The sequence below is a fragment of the Nesoenas mayeri genome (genome assembly GCF_963082525.1).
Source record: "Nesoenas mayeri genome assembly, chromosome: 14".
NCBI classification, from domain to species: domain Eukaryota; kingdom Metazoa; phylum Chordata; class Aves; order Columbiformes; family Columbidae; genus Nesoenas; species Nesoenas mayeri.
In genome coordinates this window covers 6,565,207-6,575,606 of record NC_137556.1, presented here as the reverse complement: position 1 = coordinate 6,575,606, position 10,400 = coordinate 6,565,207, and the positions used below count along the sequence as shown (strand labels likewise).

The 10,400-nt window shown below is 41.1% G+C and overlaps 1 protein-coding gene across 1 annotated transcript; it reads right to left on the bottom strand.

Annotated features, from left to right (window-relative positions):
- Positions 1–1,490: 1,490 nt before the first annotated feature.
- NMUR2 (neuromedin U receptor 2) lies at positions 1,491–9,742 on the bottom strand (the record flags this gene model as incomplete). Its single annotated transcript, XM_080352989.1, has 4 exons — positions 1,491–1,750; positions 2,707–2,832; positions 4,092–4,176; positions 9,023–9,742. 4 exons carry the CDS (start codon positions 9,740–9,742, stop codon positions 1,491–1,493), a joined length of 1,191 nt encoding a protein of 396 aa, XP_080209115.1.
- Positions 9,743–10,400: the final 658 nt, after the last annotated feature.

Below are 10,400 nucleotides of genomic sequence, written 5' to 3'. Positions count from 1 at the left end.
CTGCATCACAATGTACAAGGAAGGCATTTCTCTGAAACACAACAAACAGGCTTTGAAACTTGGGGCACAGAGGTTTGTAAAATTCTCTGTCATGTAATGGATTCACCCTGGTCTACCTTTACAAAATAGAGTCCTGACCTTGCAATGGAAAGAACTCAGGAACTCATCAGCTTGGATGTACATGTACTGCCTTCATGATCTGCTCGCATTCCTGCGATGCAGGAAAGATTCTCAGACCTTATATTGTGGTCCATGGCAAAACCTGAATTCAATAGATGCAATATCACTGCAAAACTCCTTTTTCTGTTGCCTTTGTATCAGTTTCTCTGATGCTGCAGTTTTGTCCCAATTCCATGTGTTGTGAATGCTGTCCAGATCTCTGATTTCAGTAATCCACCTGGTATGGGGAGGTGTGAAGTCTGCTGAAGCATGACCATAGGGCTTCACTCACAGAAATATCTCAAATTCAAGCAATTATAAGAAGTTCTTGCAAACTGCAGAACATGGGACATATCAGGGACCTACTACAGCCCCTTTGCACATGGTCAGACTGAGTTCAGGTAGATGGGCAAAAATAACACTGCCTGATGCACAGGACAAGCCTCCAAAGGCTGCAGACTTTTCACATTGCCTAAGCAGTTATCTCTCACTAGCTGTATTTTTAGCAAAAGAGTCACATCAGGAATATCCTGAGCATCCCCAGGTAATGTAGATGGTTTTGTGGCAGCATGTGCCATTTCAACACTGTGTAGAGATTGTCAGACATAGTATGAGGAGATGTGGCAGTGACTCTGAGACTTGTTAAAAATAACCCTCTAAACAGTAGATTTTTTTGACTATGTGATTCAAGGCATTTAATCACCACCCCCCACCCAAATGTTCACCTAGCTCAAAGCAAAAATTTGCTTTATTTTTATTTTACCATTGTTGGCTCCCTGTTTTTTCTAGTTCAGAAATAGTTATTGCTGGTGTCTGATATTTACTGGTCCAGCTCAGAGATGCTCTTCTTCATGCCTATTTGCTTATGTTGCTAATAGAGGCTTGCAACAGCCACACCTCGAGAAGGTCGTAGGAGAGAGAAGCGAGGCTGGTTTACTTAAAGCTAGAAGTGGGTAGACTTGTGCAGCAAGTTGCCCTATTTCAGACTAAGTAAAAACTGATGTTTAGGCTGGTGCACAAAATACATTCAGTAAGACTTGGATAAGCTGTGTCTCCTTCCTGTGCTGGTAACATTGGGAGTGTGACCTGTTTATACAAAGCAGCTCTTCTCTTGCACACAGTAAACTGAGATTTCCAGCCCTCCTATCAGCATAAGAGTAATACAATGCTTCTCAATCAACAGCTAATTACAGACTCCTCATTCGTTCATCGAAGACACTTTCTGTGAGCTCTTCTTGCTGAAATAAGTCTTTTAGGAGGGTGTCTTCTGTTTTTGTTTCTTAAAGTAATTTTCTTTAACTTCTGTCTCACCTGGATCACAACATGGAAAGTCACAGACCAGTGGAGAGCTGAGAACTGCTGACAGATGTCCTGTGGGTGCCAGGGAGACTTGTGTCTTCAGCAGAGTCCATGAGATTGTGGTCTTCAATCACGAAGATGCTCTGCTGGGCAGGAGTCTTGCTAGAGGGATGTGTAGGGGCCCAATGCTTGCAGCAAGGAGAAATCACACTGAGGAAAGCCATCCTGAAGCGCTGGGACAACAGATTGTAAATGATGGGGTTCACAGCAGAGCTCAGATAGAAGAAAATACCTAGGGGAACAAGGCGGGGGTGGAGGAGAGAGACACCTCATTTGTGTGTGAAATGATCTCAGAAAATGACAATCTCTTCATTGCCTAAAATGGGTGCAAGGGTGGAGGCAGCGACAGCACATCTCTGCCTGCTGCCATCCAGGCAGAGGATGTCTTGCCAAGGCTAGCTCAGGCATTGCAGCACACAGGAAAAGGAAGATGGGAGAGATTATTAACTGGAGCTCACTATCTCCAGCTGTTTAGGAACCAGCTCCCTCTTGAGCTGTACTGACCTGCCTCCAGCACAGCCCTCATCCCCGCAGCAGGATTTGCACAGCTGGTGTCCCCATCAGAGCTGTCGGAGGACAACTTCCAGCTGAGGGGAGCTAATGTCTTACAACACATCAGGACAATTGCACGAAATTGGTTTTGTCTGAGCTGCCTAATGGCGACATTCAGTGTTTTCCCATGGCAGACTGAAAATACGAATCCTTTTTGAAAAAGCCTTCATTCTATGGTCAGCAGAGCCATAAACATTTGGTTGTATCACCCAGTTCTGAGCAGTATGTAAACCTCTTTTCTTGCCATTTGGTATGGTTTCCCTTTTGCCTGAGAGACCATCTGGAGGGTGATGCCTGCTGCTGGGTTAAAATCAGACAAATGACAGCAGACTTCATTTCTGAACATTCCCAAGAAGGAAAAGCAGCTGGTAATGATGCATGATACCCTATTTTTTTCCTTCTTTATGAATATTCAAACAACCGTATTGGACAACATGCCCAGATGTTGAAAGCTGCAGAAACTTACATGCAGTTTTTACTTCAGGCACAATTCTCATCACTGTCCACCAAACACCAAGAAACTTTTCCATGCATGTCTCACATCACCTACAAAATAAATGACTACATATTTCAAGTAAACCACTCACAAATGCTTTTTTTGCCAGCCCCTATGCAAATGGAAGAAAAAAACTTTACCTGACACCACATGAATTAAGTTGAATATATTAGCCAGAGGCTCAGTCCATTCCACAACAAAGCTGAAGAAAAGTCGATCTATATGGAATGGAGCCCAGCAGATAGCAAAAACCATCACGAGGACAACTAGCATGGAGAAAGGGGAGAAGAAAAACAAGTCAGTTATGGAAGCTTGTACAGAGCAGAGATAGTTCAGAAAGCTGCATGAAAGACTAAATATATGAACTTTATTGTTTCAGAACTTCGGCATCCTTTCTATCTTACGATTACCAGTTAATAGAACAAACTTTCCACTGATTTCTGTGTTGGATAACCCAACGCACACACAAAGAAAATGACATGCAAACAGAGCAGGCAACAGCCAGGTAATGTTGTGGCATGTACAGAGCCTAATGAAGAAACCGCCAGTGAGACATCTGGAGTCATCTGTGGTACCTGGCACACACTGACTCCATTGTGCCTTGCAACTCATTTCCTCTGCACTCTATTTTTATATCACATAGCAGGATAAGGCTATAGCAATCATGCACTGATGATTAAGTCTCTCTGGGTGCACCACTCAGAAGGAAAGGAAAAGATTTTGCCTACACGCACAACTTGGCCTGTGCTGGCTCTAGTAAGGACTGTTGCAAAGCCATTCCAGACTTGGGTCCTGTGAATCCCTGTGGTTACAGTCACGGGGCACAGAAAATCAGGCTGACTTCAAAGTACAATTTCCTAGTTCAGATGGTGACTTAAGCTGTGTAAAAGAATAATGTTGCGGGAAATATTGAAGGTGATTTATATTTCCTGTATAAACACCATCTCAGTAGCAAGGTGATCTTTGCTTTAAAGACAGCCCCAAATTAGGAAGTGATGTGAGTGCTTTCAGAGTGACTGGAGCACAAATTCTCCTGAATGCTGTACAATGTGCAAATCTGCATAGTGGTTAAGTCAGCAGTAGGTGATGTATGTGGCTTGGCAGGACCTTCCTGGTCATAAGCAGGGCTCATGGTGTGATGCAAAACAGAAGTACGTGCTCCTTTAAAAATGTACAAGATAAGACTATTCACACTCTGAAAAAGAGGGATCCTCTCCAGAGGGCTGCAAGAGCCAGGTTTGGAGTGAGGGATATTAGAGATTTGCCATGAAAGCATCTGCCACGTAGTTTTGCTCAAGTTCCTCTTGTGCTGGGGAAGAAAATTTGCCTTCTGAGTCTTTTGGTAGCCATGGTGTTTCACTCCTATGCTTTCTAAGTCTACATAAAACAGCAGCAAGCCCTTTTTTTTTTTTTTTGGTCACTGCTACTCATAACTCTTGTATCTAGTGAATTTTCTTGATATCCTTCAGGACCTTGTCACCCTCTTGTCCACAGTGAATAAAACACAGAAGGATTCACTACTTACACAGCATCTTGGTGACCGATTTCCTGGATGGTCTCTGAACGTTCATAGTCACTTCCTCCACTTCCAAAGATTTATCTCCTTTCAACTGGCAAAACGAGAGAAACCAAGGGACAGCTTAGACAGATGACATCCCCACCAGATACAGCCTGTTTGATATTTCGATAGCTGTAGTTTGAGAAGGCAAAAATTTGGGCAAATCAGGACTCACAAAAAATCTACATTTGAATTTCAATTTCAGTCTAGGGAAACACTGAAGCTTCAGGTTCGTAACAATCTTCAGGTTTTATATATCTGAGGCTGCATGTTTACAGCAAGTTTGTATTTCAGTTCCCCACTTATCCTTTCTCAATGAGTCAGTATTTAGTTCACAGTTTGTGTTCAATGCTATTTTGCTAGGCATTATTTTATCTTCTGGCAAAATATTGTTTGTTTTTACTTTCCTAAAAGGGTTCCCCACAATTAAGCAGAAACCAATGATCCAAAAAATACTTAGAGAGGCCTCAGTGAAACACAGTTGTAATCACAAGAAAAATTCTTGTAGAATTCAAGGGGGTTTGTTTCATGCCCTGAGTGTTTGGACTAACTGATATTCAGCCCATCTAACGAACAAAATCCATACATGCTCACTTGCAGACAGCCAGTGTGCATGATATGCAGACATTCAGTTACCTACTGCTCAGTTACAACAAGGTGGGTATTCTTCTCCCATAGGTTTTCCTGGGCTTCTAAAAAATGGACATAAAGAATAATAATCTGATCCTTCTGTGAAATGCTTCCCCAATATGCTTATGATGAGAGCACTGGTGCTTTGCTGGTGAAAAGTCCAGAGCTAGATAATCAGGACAATTGCTTAGATTATGAAATAAATAATCTATGGAGAGTTAATAATTGGATCCAGCGTCCTCAAGTGGGAACTTCTGATTAGCAAACAGATTTGGAGTGATGCTTTTTTCAACTGAAACTGGAAAGAAAACTTTTAATTACATGGGAAAGAATATTAAGAATGAGGGAAAAGATAGAAATCAACCTGGATTTGTAAAAATTTTGTGAAAACATGATAGTTGTGCCATTTTCTTTTGCTTTTCACACTATGACTTTGCATTCTGATTTTTGATTAACAATACTTTTCTGTAAGAATGATCAAATGAGACCTTCTTTCATTGTTCTATTTATTCATAAAAGCCATAAAAGGGAAACACATGTAAATCGAATTATATTCAATTATAGTGCAATTCAGCCTCTCATGTTTTACATTATTCCCTCTGTAACCTTTAGTCATACCCACAGTCACTGAAGGAAGAGACTCCACTGATTTGAAACACATTTAGGGATAAATGTCTGCTCAGATTGATTAAAATCTCTAGTTTCCCTTCAGTGGTTTTCAGTCTCAACAATAATCTATTCCAGGCATATTCCAAAACCTCAGAGAATTCAGTGCTCTGATGCTGTAATAAACCAGACATACATGTATCTTTATTTTTCACCTTCCTCCTGTCATTTTGATGATGTTATAAGGCTCCTCTTTAGCCTCAAGTGGTAATAGATGGGGGTGTAACTAGTAAGAATAACTCAGCGGTTGTAATTTAATAAAAAAATGAGTTATGACAAAGAAGGAGGGAAAAAAAAAACAAGTCCATGTCAAAGGCTGTAACTTGAGTTCATGCCAATGGTTTCACAGAGGGTGAACTCCAGCCAAGGCAGCAGTTACCTTTATATTACTGTGAATGTGTGAGGCTATGTAGGGTTGCCCAGAGATGAATGTTATCCATTTACTGCAAAAGAATTAAAAGTGTCTGGAGCAGGAAGCTGAAAATTGGATTTCCACCCTGCATCTTTATTAGCTACAGCATTTCACACTAGAAATCAAAAGGCAGAGCAAAATCAAGGCCTCACCTATTCCCAAGCAAACCTAGTGAGGCCACTCAGTAAAAGCAGAACTGCTTCTGTAAGCTCCTTGGTCTGACGCGAATGGTGATCAAACTTTTTCTCCAGCTAAAGGAAAAAACGGTATTTAAAAACCACGTGACTTGCGCTAAAGCACGCAATTTTGTCTACTTGAGTGGTCTGGCTGAAGCAGCTGTCACCTGTCTGCTGAACTGTAGCCTGGGTGCACTCTCTGCTCATTAGAGGGTGCAAGGTTTGCAGGACAACCTCCATAAAAAGAGGACAGACTCTTCCAGGAGGGTGCTGGGCTCTGCAGAAATCAGCCAAAGGCAAGCAACCGTCCCCATGCAATTCTGGTTTTAACAATGAGGCATTCTAGGGGGTGAAATAGATTTTTACGAGAAAATCTGGACAAGCTGTAAATTGGCAAGAATGTGTTGTCTTGACTCAAAGATAGCTGAAATCAAAATTACCAGTGTGTCCAATGTGTTACTGAGGGGAAGTGACACTAGAAGATGTGCTGGACTCTTAACAGAAGAATAATTCTAGACGAGGTCAATCTAGTCACATTTGATCAGCTACGTCCCCTCATAAATGTCTGAAGTAGGTGGGATAAATGGGTCTCTGGACTCTCCACTCTCTTAATTCACTGTCAAAAACCCGAGTTAAATAGAATCTGACTTTTAAACAACTAATCACCTGTCCCTGTGTCCTTTTAGAGATCAGTGTGAAGAAAACACACAGGGCCCCTGCACCAAATCCTGCTGCAATGCATATTTCTTCCCAAACAATGCCACCTCATCTTCATCAGCGCTGCAGGATTTAGCTTCTACAAGCAGCCATTTCCCCATGTTCTCATTTCCTCCCTCTTCTCTTCCTCCTCACCTTTTTGGCTGTTGGTTGCAACCAGCAGCTCAACAGCTGAACTGCATTTAAAGAAGAGCCTGGCTTATTTAGGGATTGGTCCTAAAGGCACCTGTGATAAGAACCTAATGGAAGAGGCAGCAGGATGTTTCCACAATCAAGTCTAATGAGATTACAGTGTAATCATTAGTTTCCTCTTCTTTACACTAATGCTGGGACTATCTATTGACTGTAACATTGCAGTATTAAACCATTAAGTCATAAAATTATATCGAAGTAGATAATGAGGTAGTTGGTCATGAGGTAATTAACCTCACAGCTCTGTTTTTTGCAAGGAATAAAATTTAATAATAATAAAATAAATTCAAGTACCATGTAAGCCATGTTTGCTACCTTCTCACAGCTGCTTAACATGTTGCACATTTTCCCTTCTGTATTGCATCTTGAGGCTCTTGTGAGGACTGGCAAAGCCTGAGGTAGAAACTTTGATGAGAAAATGCCCCTTCCACAAAGCCTGGACTTAGAAAACTCTCTGCTGTATCTGAGCTTATGTACTACCTGTGGATCAACTCTGACTCTATGAGCAATACATGATACTCAGGAGACGCTGGAGTGCTGCTGGAGCTTCATAGATTTCACCTTCTGTGAGTAGATAAAAACTGATTTATCTTGAAAAATTACATGTATACACACCATTCTTCTATAATTTCTGTTGAAAATTTGAAATTATCTTGCCTAGTGCTGTTTGGAGTGCAACGCAGATATACCCAAGATGGGTGATGTTCAAAATCTGAATATATAGAAAAGCAGCGGCATAAACAATGAACATTACAGCCCTTAGGAAAGACAGCTTGAACAAATCTGTGAATACACAGAAGTCCTGGGGGAGCAGCCCTCATCTGGTACCTAGCTTCTCTTTTGGGATGGGGATTAGGAATATCTGCTGCCAGAAACAGAAGTTATTGCAGTCCTCAAGACCTCCTTTTTACTAGTTTGGGGATTTGTCTTTTTCTAACAGCTATATTTTCAGCACTTTTCCCTCACTCCAGGTCTTACTTTGTAAAATTTTCAATGAAACTACATGAAGACCTCACAACAGCCACTGGGCAGTGGGAGTAATTTAACTCATTCATTGCTTCAAAGATCTGCTGTGTACTACGTATTTTTGGCAGTTAATCCTTGCAGTTTTTCCTGGGTAAGGAAAAGATTTTCAGATAACAGTAAAACTCAGGTAGCACAGGAAAATTATATAGACACCAGCAGCAGAATTTATTCCACATTATTTGCTAAGTTAATCTGTCTCTAGTAGCATATTTCACCCCTTTCTTGCTATATGATCGGACACAGCTTTTAAAACTTTGAATTATATTCAGTGCAATAAGATAAGATTTATATTTTCTAAATATATGTAACATATGAGAAGAAAAAAGTCATTGACTCGCTATGATTAACAGTGCATTTCATTGTTGTGCTACATAGCTTTGTGATACTGTGACACTGATTGTTTTATCTGTGTTTTTAAATGATCAATACTTGATAAAATTAGTCTCACTTTCTGAACATAGAATATGAGCTCTAAGGTAGTCTTAATCGATGGTGAAACTGTGACATAATTGTATAAAGAAATGGTTGCTGAATTTACTAGCTGCAGCTCTTCAGTTTATGACAACTTCATGACTTTTAACAACCAAATATTATCACGGTCTCTAGAGAAGGAAAAAAATAAAGTAATGTAATGGAATTTCCACAGTCATAAGAAGTAGGATAACAAATACATATGATTCAATCACTAGTCTATTCCTTTTTGTTCTTTTCCCATTTTCCTTTTGTTCTATTTTCTTCTGATCCCTACTGCAAAGGTGCAAACCTCTGAGGCTGAAATCAATCTACAGACTTTGATGTTTAAGTAACATTCAAATGTGAGCAGCAGTGATGGTAAGTTTTTAAAAAAGATTGGAGTAAATTATTATCCAACATAGCTATATTCATTTGAGAATGGGATTACACCAAAGAAAGAGTTGGATCCACTGTTTTCAGAGTTTTGAAATGTATATGGGGGGTAGGGGGGGTGAGAAGGGAGTACAGATTGGCAAGAAAAAGGTGAAATCACTTAAAAGACACATACAGACACAAACATAAGAATGAACTAAGGAAACACTGAGCATATTTGGAGTAGGACTTACTCTTAGCCCCATCAGACAGTACAGCACACTTATTACCCCCATAGGCAGCACATAGAAAAGAAATGAAGTAATCTGGACAATGCAGTTGTAGATCCACATGGGCATGACTACAGTGCAGGTAGCAGAGCCGGGGACCAGGGTGCCATTGGGGAAATACTGCAGCATGATGCCATGGGTGCCCGTGTTGGGGAGGGCAAAGAGGACAGAGAGGACCCACAGCACCACGATGGTCCTCAGGGCACGCTTGCGACTGCTCTTCAGCTTGGCACGGAAAGGATGGAGGACAGCGATGTATCTCTCCACACTGACTGTGGTCACGCTGAGGATGGAGGCAAAACACACAGTCTCAAAGAGCGCTGTCTTGAAATAGCAGCCAACAGGCCCAAACAAGAAGGGGTAGTTGCTCCACATCTCATAGACTTCCAGTGGCATCCCAAAAAGCAGCACAAGCAGGTCTGAGATGGCAAGGCTGAAGAGATAGTAATTGGTTGGGGTCTTCATGTTCCGATGCTTGAGGATTACTAGGCAAACTAAGAAGTTACCTACCACCCCAACAACAAAGATGAGGGTGTACACCAAAGCCATAGGCAAGAACAGATGGCTCCGTCTGGGCCCACATAGGAAGGCTAAGTAATCCTCAGTGCTGTTCAAGTACCTCCTGAAACGTTCTTCATGGAGAGCAAAGTGATTAAACCAGGAGATATTGCTGATCCAGGCCATTACTGGATCTTCTGGAACGTTTCACAATTGAGATCACGTCTTCTTTAAGTTTCTCTGTGCTAGTTTTCTCACTTTTTGCAGCGAGAGAAAGAGAGGAGGGAATTGTCTTGCCAGACCTAGATGCACAAAGCCACTGAGAGATGTGTGTGCCTGGCTTCGGTTGAGGTTTTGCTGTTCTAACAGCTGTTCCCCTGCAAGGAGTCCCTTAGCCAGAAAGCCCCTCCTTTCACACATATTCATTGGCTCGCTAAGTGCATTAGATTATAGAGTAAGAGAAGAGGTTACAGCTACTTGTATCAGCTCCTGTAGCAGATGCATTTACAGAATCAGAAATGTGGGAGTTAGAGAGCTGGGAATCTGAAATATAGGATGTGAGACAAACTGCAAGATGTTTGTATTTGTCAGAGAGTCGGAAAGCAGACAAAAAAAAAAAAAAACGCAAAACAAAACAAACCCAAAACTCAGTCCAAAAATCTTCTACTAAATTATATTGATGCTACATCCAGTTATGAGACACAAGCAAAAAAAAAAAATCTGGCATGATTTTATTTTTCAGATTTTTATGTTCTGTTGTCTATGACAGCAGATACTTGGAAACAGTTTGAGTGGTAGAAAGACAACCCATTTTTGTAGTCATTCATGTAGAATTAAGCTACAA